This window comes from Pseudorca crassidens, chromosome 19, assembly GCF_039906515.1.
Source record: "Pseudorca crassidens isolate mPseCra1 chromosome 19, mPseCra1.hap1, whole genome shotgun sequence".
NCBI classification, from domain to species: Eukaryota; Metazoa; Chordata; class Mammalia; order Artiodactyla; family Delphinidae; genus Pseudorca; species Pseudorca crassidens.
The window spans coordinates 43,267,797-43,283,071 of record NC_090314.1 but is presented as its reverse complement, the minus strand read 5'-3'; the positions used below and the strand labels follow the sequence as shown (position 1 = coordinate 43,283,071).

At 37.4% G+C, this 15,275-nt stretch overlaps 1 protein-coding gene across 5 annotated transcripts in view; it reads left to right on the top strand.

Moving 5' to 3' along the window:
* FBXL20 (F-box and leucine rich repeat protein 20) overlaps positions 1 to 15,275 on the top strand; it is a 112,801-nt gene that overhangs the window by 78,707 nt on the left and 18,819 nt on the right. For all 5 annotated transcript variants that reach the window (XM_067716533.1, XM_067716531.1, XM_067716534.1 and 2 more), the window contains 5 exons: positions 719 to 793; positions 2,489 to 2,583; positions 3,078 to 3,146; positions 12,772 to 12,867; positions 14,504 to 14,630. In XM_067716533.1, coding sequence (XP_067572634.1) covers positions 719 to 793; positions 2,489 to 2,583; positions 3,078 to 3,146; positions 12,772 to 12,867; positions 14,504 to 14,630 — 462 coding nt within the window. The remainder of the gene's footprint in view (positions 1 to 718; positions 794 to 2,488; positions 2,584 to 3,077; positions 3,147 to 12,771; positions 12,868 to 14,503; positions 14,631 to 15,275) is intronic.

Here is a 15,275-nt window from a genome sequence, read left to right as displayed (position 1 = left end):
TGAAAATCTTGGAAGCTTTCTTGCCTCCCTTTAGGTAATTAAAGAAATGTATGAGAAGTCTTAAAACTTTCAGTGTTTAAAATTACCACTGAATCAAGTTGAAGGAAAAGATGACCAATTGAAAAACATGCCTGAGTGAGCAAATTGGTAATGAGGAAAGCATTAAGTCTCTGTCATGTATACTGAGAAATGATAGTGTCTTTTGTAAATCCCAGGTCACCATATCACAGTTTTGGGTCCAAACAAGTGATGCTATGAATAGCATATTTTTATTGAACATGGCATATGTATTGAACACACTACATTCAGAGTGCCATCTTCTTTCTTTGGTTTCACACTCACCTCGTTCCTAGTTGAGGGATAGAGTAACAGACTTGCTTTTCATTAGCTGGATTATCTCATTTTGAGATTGGAAACTCAAGTTAGAAAACAGTTTCCGGCTGTGATACTTATCACAACCTGTTCTTTCCCCAGCCCGCTAATGTAAGATCTTTCGTAGCTACTAATTTCTGTACCCACTCATTTATGAGATAATCTACTTGGAGAATAAAGTATAAATCAGAAATAAGACTGACTTTTGGGGAGTTAATGGTGGAGGTGCTAAGAAATTTTTTGGTCAATTTCAATCATTAGTAGGTTGAATTGTGAACTTGAATTTTGCTAGCTTTTCCCCTTCATTTCAGCTTCTGTTCATTCTGTCTCTTCTTCTTCAAAATAGGCCTGGAATGTTCTGGCTCTGGATGGCAGTAACTGGCAGCGAATTGACCTGTTTGATTTCCAGAGGGATATCGAGGTATGACTGCATGGTGTGTGGCCCCATCTCTCTCGTTAGAATGTAATTGCAGCATATAGGACAGATTAGCCCCAACCACATAAATCTCCTTTCCCTGGAGAGAGAGACTGTTCATTTCAGCGCATCTGAACTTCATGGGAGCTTGCAGTTTTCCCAAGAACTGGTTCAGTTTTTGAGAATGAGGAGAATTATTTTACTGAAATAATACTGAGTTATTTAGTTTTAATAGGACTCATTTTTGTTTTTATTTTTGTGGTGGAAATGTGAACCTTTGTTTGCTCTTTTTAAGGAAGTCTTTTCATATTTGTTTATTTAAAAATAAGTGGAGTTAATTTACTGGAGCATGATATCTGCATAAATTCTTCTTGATGAGCATTCTGGGTTCTGGGGGAGCCTACAGATAGTTTTTGTACAGAATGAATTGGATTACTTTTATTGGGGAGAGATTTTTTCCCTTCTCACTTCTCCCCCATATTTTATCTCTTAGTATTGCCTATTTTCTCTAAAATGCAGAAGAATGGCTTAAGCTTAAATTATTTTAACCTGAATTTGAGCTCTGTAGTCCTTGGTTTTCTCATCTGGAGAGTGGAAGTAATAGCTTCCTCACTGTGTTATAAGGATTAAATTAGATTTAGATGTAGCTATTTTTTCTGTTGGGTTTGTTTTTTTTTTGAGTTCTAGTGGAACTTAGTGGTCTTGAGAATCCATGTAAGAAGTTAAAAAAACCTCACATGAACTTTATATTATCTTCATAAAGTACTTTTATTTTATTTTATTATTATTTTTTTTTTGCGGTACGCGGGCCTCTCACTGTTGTGGCTTCTCCCGTTGCGGAGCACAGGCTCCGGACGCGCAGGCTCAGCGGCCACGGCTCACGGGCCCAGCCGCTCCGCGGCATGTGGGATCTTCCCGGACCGGGGCGCGAACCCGTGTCCCCTGCATCAGCAGGCGGACTCTCAACCACTGCGCCACCAGGGAAGCCCAGTACTTTTATTTTTTAATATTTTTTTAAAGACTTTTTTTTTGATGTGGACCATTTTTAAAGTCTTTATTGAATTTATTACCATATTGCTTCTGTTTTATGTTTTGGTTTTTTGGCCACGAGGCATATGGGATCTTAGCTCCCCAACCAGGGATCAAACCCACACCCCTTGCATTGGAAAGCGAAGTCTTAACCATTGGACTGCCAGGGAAGTCCCATAAAGTACTTTTAAAATGATACCCACCGACGTGCTGGATTTTTCTGTTTTTCACAATTCTCTGATCTTCATGGATGTAAATATTTAAAGCAGCCTGGCCTACAAAACCATTCAGCAAGCTTTTGTGAAGTGTTCATTGAGTCTCTGCTGTATTTAGAGTACTATAGTAAATACACAGAAATAATAGAGAGAGTTAATGTCCTGTGGCTGCAGGAGGGGAATCTACATTGATGTAGTGGCATAAGAGAACTACAGAGCACCATTTCCTCAAATGCAGGGTATCTTACAAGAGGAACAAAGTAAATAACAATATAGGGTTTAGGTATGTTTCAAGTAGATGGGTTAATCAGGAAAGCTTTCTCCCAGTAAGTTGAAATTTTCATATTGATTTAATTAGGTCTTTAAAACGAGTAGAAGTCTCTTAAAAACGAGGATGTGGTCTTTTCAAAAACGATGTGGTGGCTTACCTTTGTATACCTGTCTTCTTTTTTTACAGGGCCGGGTAGTGGAGAATATTTCAAAAAGGTGTGGGGGCTTTTTACGAAAGTTAAGTCTTCGTGGGTGTCTCGGAGTAGGAGACAATGCGTTAAGGTAAAAACATAGCTATCGATTAACTCATCTTCTTGACTGAAGTGAAGAACAACACCTAACACAGCACTGTCTCACCCAGAAAAGGCTGGAATAGTTTTCATATTCCTAAGCTATTCTGAACCCAAATACACGTTCACTGCTTACAACACAAATATCCAGTAGTGGGATGTGTGGTTTTGAGAATAAAACAAGAACAAGTGCTCCCCCCAAAAAGCCAGATTCCCCATATTATAAATGGTTCGTTTGGAGCTTTGAGTAAATTGTTTTAAGTTTGTTTACTCGAAGTTAGGATAATTTTAACTTTGGTTGACAAAAAGATTGATATTTAAAAGTTTATGGTTGAAAAGTAATTTATTCGTAATTGTGAACAACTTTTTGTACCATTTTGTACCAGTAATATCCATTATTACCACTATTGGTATATTCTATTATTTTTTTAATGCCGAGAATTGTGCCCGTTTTACCTCAAACCCTTTACTTTCTTTCCTGTAAAGGACCTTTGCACAAAACTGTAGGAACATTGAAGTACTGAATCTCAATGGGTGTACAAAGACTACAGATGCGTAAGTATTTTATGTTTTAGAAGGGTAAGTCATTAGCCTCTTGTGTCCTGCCTATACTAGCTTTAATGCAGACTACTAAATATATTTAGCAAATTTCATTTTGGTTTTATAGAGGAAAGATGTTTAAATTTAGAAATAGAATAAGATACTTATTTTAGAATTCGGCTCAAATTCTGTTTTGATTTTTAAAAGAAAACTTAAAATTGTAGTCAGTGAATGTGCAGTAGGGAATACTAATATAGGACTACTTATATTTCAAAAAGACACTAGTAGCTATCATTCAAAAGACACATAAACAGGTGATGCTATAAAAAGATGTAAAATCTTAAACATAGCTTAGAGTAATCAATATAGAGAGTGTTTATTAAATGACTCTTTAAAAGTACAGTGTCTTGTGTCAGTCACAATATAAAAGAAAGAAAGCATAATCCTCCATCCTTCAGAGTTTACTGTCACAGACCCAATAGACATAAGAAGGTAGACATAAAAAACATTCAGCCTAAGGATCTATTGGTAATAACATGTATCAAATAACATTTAAATATTATGTAGGGAAATTGTTGCCTATTGGAAGGTGAAGAAGATGTTTACACAGGGAGTGGCCAGGGTTAGTCAGTGGATCCTCCTGTTTTTCAAAAAGGCCTCATGAAAGAGATGGGCTCTTTAGAATTGCTTGAATGAGGGAAAGTAGAAGACAGTCCAAGCACAGGGTACACATTGTTTATTTTATTGCTTTCTTTGAGGTTACAACTGGTTAACTTTTTTGTTTTTTAATTATTTTATTTAATTTATTTTTGGCTGCGTTGGGTTTTGTTGCTGCACGCGGGCTTTCTCTAGTTGCAGCGAGCAGGGGCGACTCTCCGTTGCAGTGTGCGGGCTTCCCATTTTGGTGGCTTCTCTTGTTACGGAGCACGGGCTCTAGGCGCCCCAGCTTCAGTAGTTGTGGCAAACGGGCTCAGTAGTTGTGGCTCGCGGGCTCTAGAGCGCAGGCTCAGTAGTTGTGGCACACGGGCTTAGTTGTTCTGCAGCATGTGGGCTCTTCCCGGACCAGGAATCGAACCCGTGTCCCCTGCATTGGCAGGCGGATTCTTAACCACTGTACCACCAGTGAAGTCCTGTAGATGCTTATCTTAAAAGAAAGGTTTAAAATCAAATCTTCCACCTTTGAAAACTAGAGAAAGAAAAGTAAATCTACAATAAGTAAAAGGAAGGAAATAAAAAAGATAATGGTGGAAATCAATGAAATAAAAAATGGGCATAGAGTAGAGAAAAATCCATGAAACCAGAAGCTGTTTCTTTGAAATAAAATCAATAAGCTTGATCCACCTCTGTCGAAATTAGTCAAGAAAGAAGACACAGGGGCTTCCCTGGTGGCGCAGTGGTTGAGAGTCTGCCTGCTGATGCAGGGGACACGGGTTCGCGCCCCGGTCTGGGAAGATCCCACATGCCATGGAGCGGCTGGGCCCGTGAGCCGTGGCCGCTGAGCCTGCGCGTCCGGAGCCTGTGCTTCTCAGCGGGAGAGGCCACAACAGTGAGAGGCCCGCGTACTGCAAAAAAAAAAAAAAAAAAAAAGAAGACACAAATCACCAGTACCAAGACTGTAAAAAGAAATATCACTAAAGTTTCTACACAGATTCAAAAGTTAATTAGAGGATGTTGTGAGCAATTTTATGCCAATAAATTTGACAGCTTAGATGAAATAGATAATTTCCTTGAAAGACACAAATTACCAAAACTATAAAGAAATAGAAAATCTGAATAGCCTTATATCTTTATAAACTGGATTGGTGATTAAAAACCGTACCACCAAAAAATAAAAACAAAAACCTCTAGGCTTGGACAGTACTGAATTCTATCGAATATTTTAGAAAGGAATAATCTTTCAAAAAAATAGAGGACGAGGGAAAACTTTCTAATTCATTATATGAGATCATCATTACCATGATATCAAAAATAAAATAAAAATTACAGGAAAATGAAACTACTGGCCAATATCCCACATGCACTTGTAAAAATCCGTAACAAAATATTATCAAATTGAACCCAGCAACATATGAAAAGGGTAATAAATCATAATCAGTTTGGATTTATCTCAGAAATGTAAGGTTGTTTTAACATGCAAAATCAGTCAGTGTTATTAAGTTCCAACTTAATAACAGATCAAAGAAGAAAAATCACATGATCATCTCAATAGATCCAGAAAAAGCATTTTACAAAATTAAACACCCATTAAGGATAAAATCTCTAAACAAACTAGGAGAAGGTAACTTCCTCAACCTGATAACTTGTATATATGAAAAACCTAATTTTAACATTGTATTTAGTCATAAAATACTGAACATTTCCCCCTAAGGTCAAAGCATGGATATTAGGTCTACTACATCTATTCAACATTGTACTGGAAGTCCACCTAGTACAATAAGGGAAGAAAAAGTGGGGTCATACAGATTAGAAAATAATTTTTAAATGGCATGATAGGGTTCTAGCAAGTTCACAGGAAACATGGCCAATATGCAAAAATTAATTCTGTATCCGTAAACCATCAACGAACAAATGGAAAATGAAATTTTAAATATAGCAACATTCATGGTAACATCCAAGAACATAAAATACTTAAGGATAAACTTAATAAAAATATGTGCACGTTACATACACTGAAATCAGATTTCTAAAAATTAAAGGAAAGTAGGTCTTAAAAGTTTTCATGGACTTCCCTGGTGGCGCAGTGGTTAAGAATCCGCCTGCCAATGCAGGGGACACAGGTTCGAGCCCTGCTCCAGGAAGATCCCACATGCCGCAGAGCAACTAAGCCTGTGTGCCACAACTACTGAGCTTGAGCCCTAGACCCTGAGAGCCACAACTACTGAGCCTGAGTGTCACAACTACGAAGCCTGTGCGCCTAGAGCCTGTGCTCCACAACAAGAGAAACCACTGCAATGAGAAGCCTGTGCGCAGCAATGAAGAACCAACGCAGCCAGAAAGAAAGAAAGAAATTTAAGTTTTCATCACAAGAAAAAAAATTGGAGCCGTGCGTAGTAATGGATGGACTTATTGTGGTAATCATTTTGCAATATATGTGTATATTGAATCATTTTGTTGTACACCTAAAACTAATATAATGTTACATGTTAATTATATACCCAATTTTCAAAAGCAAAGTATGGTAATAATAACTTGTTAAATAGACAATATCAATTAAAAGAAATTGTAAAATATGAGCCAAATGGAAACTCTGGAATTGGAAATACAGTATCTAAAACATACATAGCATGATGGCTATAGTTAACAGTACTGTATTGTATACTTGAGAGTAGATTTTAAATGTTTTCACTGTAGCAACAACAAAATGGTATTTATGTGAGGTAAACAGTGTGTTAACTAACCTTCTTGTGGTAAACATTCCACAACATATATGTGTATCAAATCATCGCATTGTATACCTTAAACTTACATAATGTTATATGTCAATTACATGTCAGTAAAGCTAGGGGGAAAAACCCCCCAGAAAAACAGGTAATCAATCAATAAATTTAGAGATCTGTAGGGCTTCCCTGGTGGCACAGTGGTTAAGAATCCGCCTGCCAATGCAGGGGACACGGGTTCAATCCCTGGTCTGGGAAGAGCCCACATGCCGCGGAGCAGCTAAGCCCGTGAGCCACAACTACTGAGCCCATGTGCCACAACTACTGAAGCCCACGCGCCTAGAGCCTGTGCTCCGCAACAAGAAAGGCCACCGCAATGAGAAGCCTGCATACTGCAACAAAGAGTAGCCCCCACTCGTCGCAACTAGAGAAAAGCCCTTGCGCAGCAATGAAGTCCCATGCAGCCAAAAATAAACAAATATTAAAAAGTAATAAATTTAGAGATCTGTAGCAATTATCCATCCAGTCTAAAGAACAGAAAGATTAAAGAAAAATGGACAGAGCCTCAGAGACCTGTGGAACAACATCAAGAGTAGAATGTGAATGAATCCCAGACAAGATAGAAAGAGGCAGGAAGAAAAAAAAAAGTGAGAAATTAATGGCAGAAAACCTCCCAAATTTGATGAAAAACGTTAATCTACAGATCTAAGAAGTTCAGTGAACCCCAAGAAGGATAAAAATATCCATACCTAGACATGTGAGGGCCAAACTGTTGAAAATTGAACACAGAAATTTTTGAAAGCAGCAAAAGGAAAATAATTCATGTATACAAAAAGAATATTTGGTTAATGGGTGACCTAATCAGAAATAATGGAAACCAGAGCCATGTGACATACTCAGTGTGCTGAAAGGAACAAAACAAGAATTCTGTATCTAGCAAAACTGTCCTCTGTAAATGTAGGCAAAATAATGACATTCCCAGATAAACAAAAAGGGAGAGAATTTGTCCCTAGTAAATATGCCTGGCAAGAAATAGTAAAGGAAGCCCTTCAGGATGAAAGGAAATAAATACCAGACAGTAACTCGGATCCATAGGAATTGGTAAATGAAAAGCATCGGAAACGGTAAATATGTGGGTAAATCTAAGACTCTGATTTTTTCATATCTTCTCCTAACTTCTTTAGAAAATAGAAGATTGTATAAAGCAATCATTATAACATTGTACTGTTAGGTCTATAATATATATAGAGAGGTAATATATGAAATACATTTGAACATATGAAAATAATAGCACAAAGGAGAGAGGAGGGAACCATTATGTATTGAAGCAACATGCTTGTGCTTTATGCTTGGTTTAATTTATTTTATTTTTTTGGCTGTGTTGGGTCTTAGTTGTGGCATGTGGGATCTTTGTTAAGGTGTGCAGGATCTTTAGTTGTGGTGCGCCGGCTTCTCTCTAGTTGTGGTGTGCGGGTTGTTTTTTTCTCTCTCTAGTTGTGGAGTGTGGGTTCCATAGCACATGGGCTCTGTAGTTTGCAGCACACGGGCTATCTAGTTGAGGCTCATGGGCTCAGTACTTGTGGCGCGTGGGCTTAGTTGCCCCATGGCATGTGGGATCTTAGTTCCCTGACCAGGGATCGAACCTGTATCCCCTGCATTAGAAGGCAGATTCTTTACCACTGGACCACCAGGGAAGTCCCTAAGTTATTGTTTTGAAATAGATTGTGGTAAATTAAGATACATATGGTATTCCATGAGCAGACTATAAGAAAATAATTAGAGAAAGAAAAAGTAAAAAGTCAACAGAGGAATTGAAACAGTACACTTAAAAACAAGAAAACAGTAAAGGAGACACAGAAAAACAAACTCAGAAAAAGCATGAAGCAAACAGAAAAGGATTGCAAAATGGGAGGGAAAATCCAACCATATCAATAATTTTATTAAATGTAGACAGACTGAACTCTTCACCCAAAAGACAGATTATCAATATGGATTAAAAAGCAACACCCGGGGCTTGCCTGGTGGTGTGGTGGTTAAGAATCCACCTGCCAATGCAGGGGATGTGGGTTCGAGCCCTGATCCGGGAAGATCCCACATGCCACGGAGCAACTAAGCCCGTGCACCGCAACTATTTAGCCTGCGCTCTAGAGCCCACAACACAACTACTGAGCCCACGTGCCATAACTACTGAAGCCCATGTGCCTAGAGCCGGTGGCCCACAACTAGAGAAGCCACCACAATGAGAAGCCCATGCGCTGCAACGAAGAGTAGACCCCGCTTGCCACGACTAGAGAAGCCTGCACACAGCAACGAAGACCCAATGTAGCCAAAAACAAAAAGCAAGACGCAACTGTGTGCTGTCTACAAGAGACATGCTTTAGATTCAAAGCCGCAAATAGGTTGAAAGTAAACAGATGGAAAAATGCATACTATGCAGATAGAGCACTCCACCCAATGATTACAGAATAGACATTCTTCACATACATACTGGAACATTCTCCAGGATAGAGCATAGATTGGGCCACTAAACAAGTCTTAATCAATTTAAGAAGATTAAAATCATTCAAAATATGTTCTCTGACCAGAACTAGAGAATTAAACTAGAGATTCATGACAGAACAAAATGTGGGGAATGCTCAAGTATTTGGAAATTCAGCATCATGCTTCTAAATAATTTTGAACTGAATGAAAATGAAAAGCTACCAAAATTTACGTGATTCAGCCAAGGTAATGATACAACTCTGCATTCCTATATCACAAAAGAGGAAAGAAAGAAAGCTCAAATCAGTAACAACCTTCAACTTTAAGAAAATAGAAGGGCAAAGCCCAAAGCAAAAAGAAGGAAAAAATAAAGATTAGATTGGATATCAGAGAAATAGGAAACAAAAACAGTAATAAAATCAATGAAACCAAGAGCTGGTTCATTGAAAAAAGTTTTTTAAATTGACAAACCTAGACTGAGAAAATAAGAGAGAAGACTCAGATTATCAAAAGCACGAATAAAGGAGAGAACTAAGTAGCCAAAAGACAGATGAAATGTTTATCAGGTAATACCATAAATAACCTCATACTAACAAATCAGACAACCTAGGTGAAATGGACAAATTCCTGGGAAGGCACAGATTACCAAATTTGACTCAACAGAAAAATAGACAATCTGTATAGATCGATAGCAAGTACATTCAGTAATTCAAAATTGTCCCACAAAAAAAGCCCAAGCCCAGATGACTTCACTGGTGAGTCCATCAAATATTTAAAGAAAAAATAACACCAATACTCAAACTCACTCATAAAGTAAAAGAAGAAATACTTCATAACTTGTTTTCTCCGGCCAATATTTTTCTGATACCAAAAATATCTGATGTCAAAGCCAAACAAAGATTTCACAATAAAAGGAAATCTACTGTATTCCTCAGGAACAGAGATGCAGAAATACTTAACAAAATTTTAGCAAACTGAATCCAGCAACATATAAAAGGATTGGATCTTAACCAACTGGGATTTATCCCAGAAATACAAGTGTGGTATAACATCTGAAAATCAGTTAATGTAATAGTTCATCATAATTAGTAGAATAAAGCAGAGATCAACAAACTTTTTCTGTATGGGGCTGGATAAGGAAATATTTAAGGCTTTGTTGGCCATATGGTCTCTGTCACAGCTACTCAACTCTGCCAGTGTTTTACAAACATTGCCAATGTTTTACAAAGTGGCCACAGACAATACATAAACAAATGAGCATGGCTGTGCTCCAATAAAACTTTATTGCATGGTGCTGAGATTTTAATTTCATTTAATTTTCACATGTCACAAAATAGTATCTTCTTTCAACCATTTAAAAATGCCAAAACCATTCTTGACTTGTGGCCATATAAAAATAGGCAGCTGGTGAGATTTACTGCCCTCTGGAATAAAGGACAGAAACCACATGATCATCTCACTATGATAGGCAGCCTCTAAAATGACCCCCAAATAATCCCTACCTCCTCATATTTGCACCTTTGTGTAATCTTTTCCCCTTGAGCGTGGACTGGACCTAGTGACTCATTTCTAACAATAGAATACTGCAAAAGAGATTGGATATCTCTTTGGAGATTAGGTTACAAAAAGACTGTGACTTCTATCTTGCTCTACTTTCTTCTCCAGCTCTGGGGAAGCAAGCTGCCCTGTTGTGAGTAGCTCTGTGGAGAGGTCCATGTGGCAAGAAACTGAGGTCTCTGGCCAGCAGCCAGCAAGAACCTGAATTCTATCAAAAACCAAATGAGTAAGCTTGGAATTAGATCGTCTAAGGTCTGCCAACATCCGCCTAAATGAGCTTGGAAGGGAATCTGTACCTAGTTACCTTTGAGATGATTGCAGCTGTGGCCAGTAGTACCTTGATGGTAGCCTTGTGAGAGACGTGGCGTCAGAGTCGCCCTGCTAAGCTGCCTGTGCCTATTTTCGTGATCCATGAAAACCATGAGATAATAAATAATTATTGTTTTAAGCTGCTCATTTCTGATGTAATTTGCTGTGCAACAGTAGCTAACTAATACATCTTTAGATACAGTAAAAGCACATGACAAAATGCAACATTCATTCGTGATCAGAATTTTAAACAGGGAATTCCCTGGAGGTGCAGTGGTTAGGACTCAGCAGTTTCACTGACAGGGCCCGGGTTCAGTCCCTGGTTGGGGAAGTAAGATCCTGTAAGCCTCCAGGCGCAGCCAAAAAAAAAATCAACAAACTAGGAATAGAAGGGAGTTTCCTTAATCTGATCAAAAGCTTCCATGAAAAACCTACTGCTAACAATGTACTTAATGGTGAGAGACTGAATGCCTTACCTTAAAGTCAGGAGCAAAGTGCGTTTCTATTCAACATTCTGCTGGGGATTCTAGCCAATGCAATAAGTTTACAAAAAAAAAAAAAAAAAAAAGAGCATACCAATAGGAAGGAAGGAAGACTGTCTCTTTTGGAGATAACATAAATCCAAAAGAAATGCCAGATTTCGACTCTGAAAACCATAAAACATTACTGAGAGAAATTAAAGAAGATGTGTATCAAGAATATATAGAGAATTCTTACAATCAATAACAAGGCAATCCAATTAAAAATAGGCCTGGGACTTCCCTGGTGGTCCAGTAGTCAAGACTCCATGCTTCCACTGCAGGGAGCATGGGTTCAATCCCTGGTTGGGGAATTAAGGTTCTTTCTGCATGCCGTGCTGCATGGCCAAAAAATAAATTAATTAAAAAAAAAGCCTGAGCATTTAGACATTTCACCAAGGAAAGAGATGAATGGCTAACAAACACAAGAAAGAGTGTTCATTACAAAATTGCAAAATAAAACCACAAGAGGCAATTTGACAAAGGCATTTATGAGGCAATTGAGGAAACTTGAACACAGACTGGGTGTCAGACATTAAGGAATTAAAATCCTTATTTAGAAATATGTCCTGAAATATTTACAGGTAAAATAATATGTCTGGGATTCGCTCTAAAATACTGAAACAAACAAAGGAGAAAAATAGATGAAATAGCAATAGTAGAATATTGATAAATGTCAAAGCTTAATGATGGTACATGTGCATTCTCTGTTATTCATCCTTGAGTATATTTGAGATTGTCTGTAATTAAAAAAAATTTTAAATGAGGAACTTGACCACTGTGGGAAAAGAGCCTTTAAGGAATTCATAGAGGAAAGCAGGCAGTAATTTACATAACTTAGTTTGTTTCAGCCGGACACTGGTCCATCCTCTGTATACCTTGCAAAAATCCTATTTTTTCATTACTGCCATGCAAAAGGTTATCTGAGCAGAAAGAGATTTAAGTGAAAGAGCAGAGACAGAGGTTTTGGGCTTCATGTTTCACCACTTGCTGGCAGGTACTAGCTATCTTTCTGGTGTTCCAGAATTTACAAAATGCATGTAGATCTCTTATCAGCACAAATGTAGTTTGCTGTCAGTAGCTACTAACATTTCCAAATGTGAATCAGGCACCATCTTCCCCTCATGCACATTCTCATAAACAGCACAGCTTTTTTTATCCTTCGTAAACCTGCCTCTTCCTCAGCATGAAAGGTCCCTGGATTTATAACTGCTTTTATTTGGGGTGTGGAAATTTTACAGTTCTTGTAACATGTGAGAGTCATGTATGATATTCCAAGGATGTGTTCGTATTTGTTTATTGAGAATTGTGTATGATATTGGTATATCATACTAATATCCTTAGTAGGATGTGTTCTTATTTGTTTATTCATTATTTTCTCCTTTTTCCATTTTTCAGTACATGTACTAGCCTTAGCAAGTTCTGTTCCAAACTCAGGCACCTTGACTTGGCTTCCTGTACATCAATAACAAACATGTCTCTAAAAGCTCTGAGGTAAATTTCTTACAACAAGAATGTCCAATAATCAGAACAGATACTTATTTTTTTATTAACTAAAATAAAGTTGGAATTGAAGGAAACTATGTTTTATAGATACGTACTGTAGTTCAAAATAGATCTTTTGTTTTACTACTTGCCCAAATTACAGGACACATTCAGGTGAAATGATAGAGGTAACTAGGATTTCTGAACAGAATAGTACAGTTTGTACATGAATGAAGTGCTTAGCAGGATTCTGTATATATAGTAAGTGCTCAGTAAGTTTTCATTGTTTTAATGTTACTGTATTTTTTAAAAGTGCATTACAAAAAGGTATATCTTAAAAGGAGGGTGAAATGCCCAATGTCTTTGTACTTTTACTTTTTTATCAGCCTTTTATAAAAGATCATGGTGCCATGTATTAGTTACATTTATGAATAGTAAGAATTAAGCCATTAAAAGATGAAATGTAAATTTAGTTAAGTAGAGTGTAAGTAATCTGAAACTGTGTCTCCTTCTATACCTTCCGTATGAGCACTGAACACATGTATCTAAGGCTGGTGTAGGATAGTAAATAAGATAGTATAACAGTGTTTATAGTTCATAAGTAATTCACATAAATGATCTCATTTATTTTGAAATCTTGTGAGGTAGATAGGACAGACACTTTACAGATAAGAAAATCTAAAACATTTTTGAATGCCGGGTACTGTGATTCCACCATGGGAGGTAACTGAATAAGATATTGTTGCTGCCCTTAAGTTGCTCAGAGTCTCGTAGAAGAAAAAAAAAAACTAAATGTGTTGTCATATTACAGCGGGATAAGTGCTATGGTAGAAATGAGTGCATTAGTTTGGGGAGAACATAGAAGGGCTACTGCTAATCTTGGTTTAAGAGAGGTTCTGTCAGGCTTCCCGAAGTGACTTGCCTGAAGTCACACTATTAATGTTGAAGAATAAACTTGAACTAAGATCCCCTGGCTTTATTTTATAAAACAATTAAAGCAGTATTTTCCAAAGAATGCCACAGAGCTTGGGATTCTTCCATAGTTTAAATGTGAAATCAAAGATCAAAGATGAAGCTAGTGTTTGATAGAAGGCAGAGATCTCATAATACAATATATCCTAAATTCAGCCTGTGGAAACTGTACCCTAGATACTTCCCAAGAGAGAGAATTTACAGATCCTTTGTAAGTTTTTAAATAACAGTTTAAATGGCCTCATTATTACTTTGATAAGTACTTGAATTATTTGATAGAGAATTTGAGTTTGAATCTGACTCTTCATTAATTACTCTGTTAACTTGAACCAGTCGCTTAATTTCCATTTCCTATATAGAGACCGTTACATTTGTGATAAGTGCAAAAAGAATATACTTTGAAAAGTATAAACCTCCATAAAAATCTGATGTATCTGAAAAACAGCATTGTGCCTGCGCTTGTTAGTTAAGGTGGATTTGAGCTAGCCCTCCTAGTGATGTAGGACATGAACACCATGAGCGTTGATAAATGCCCCTTTTGTTACAGAATTGCCTGTATTCTAAATCTACATTAAGTAAATATGTCCCCAACTAGATGGCCAATAAAATGAGACTTTGGTGCCTTTGGAATTGGATTTAGTCATATGTTTGTTTCATTTTGTTTTATCCTAAGTGAGGGATGTCCACTGTTGGAGCAATTAAACATTTCCTGGTGTGACCAAGTAACCAAGGATGGTATCCAAGCACTAGTGAGAGGCTGTGGAGGTCTTAAAGCCTTATTCTTAAAAGGCTGCACACAGGTAATACTCCCTGTCTTACTTGTGAATGATAGAGGCACCATGAACTTGGTGGGCAGCCCAAGATGTTGGCTTGAGAGATACGTAGTAGTTGTGTATTACTGACCAAAGACCCATGCTTACCAAAAATTAAAGGGTTTTCCCTAGAGTGAAAAAATAGAAGAATTAACATCTGCCTGACCAAAGATAAATTTTTGAGGGGAGGCAAGATGGGAAGACAAAACCATAATACGGAACAGGTGCCACAGGCAAGAAGGGTTTCATGTAATTTAATCTGAAAAGACAACTTGTCATGTTGTCACTGCCTGAGACCTTGAACTGGATAGGCAAGGAAGACAGTCTTGGCAGTTTCCACTAGTTTAACTACCAAGAGCTTTTCTTAAATGTGCCAAGTATACAGCAAGCTACATTTTATAGTATTGATGCTAATTTCCTGCCAGTCACATCACAAATCCAACATATTTTGTCATTAAAATTTTTAATATCACAGTGTTTTACAGTGGGAAAAAAAAAGGAGTTGACATGGTAACAACACCTGGAAGGAAATGATCAAGAGTGAGTTTAGAAGTGACTGACAAAGTAGGGCTAGGCTCTTATTACCTTATTTTATTAATGGTTGCTAAAACCATGCCTTGTATTCTATTCAAA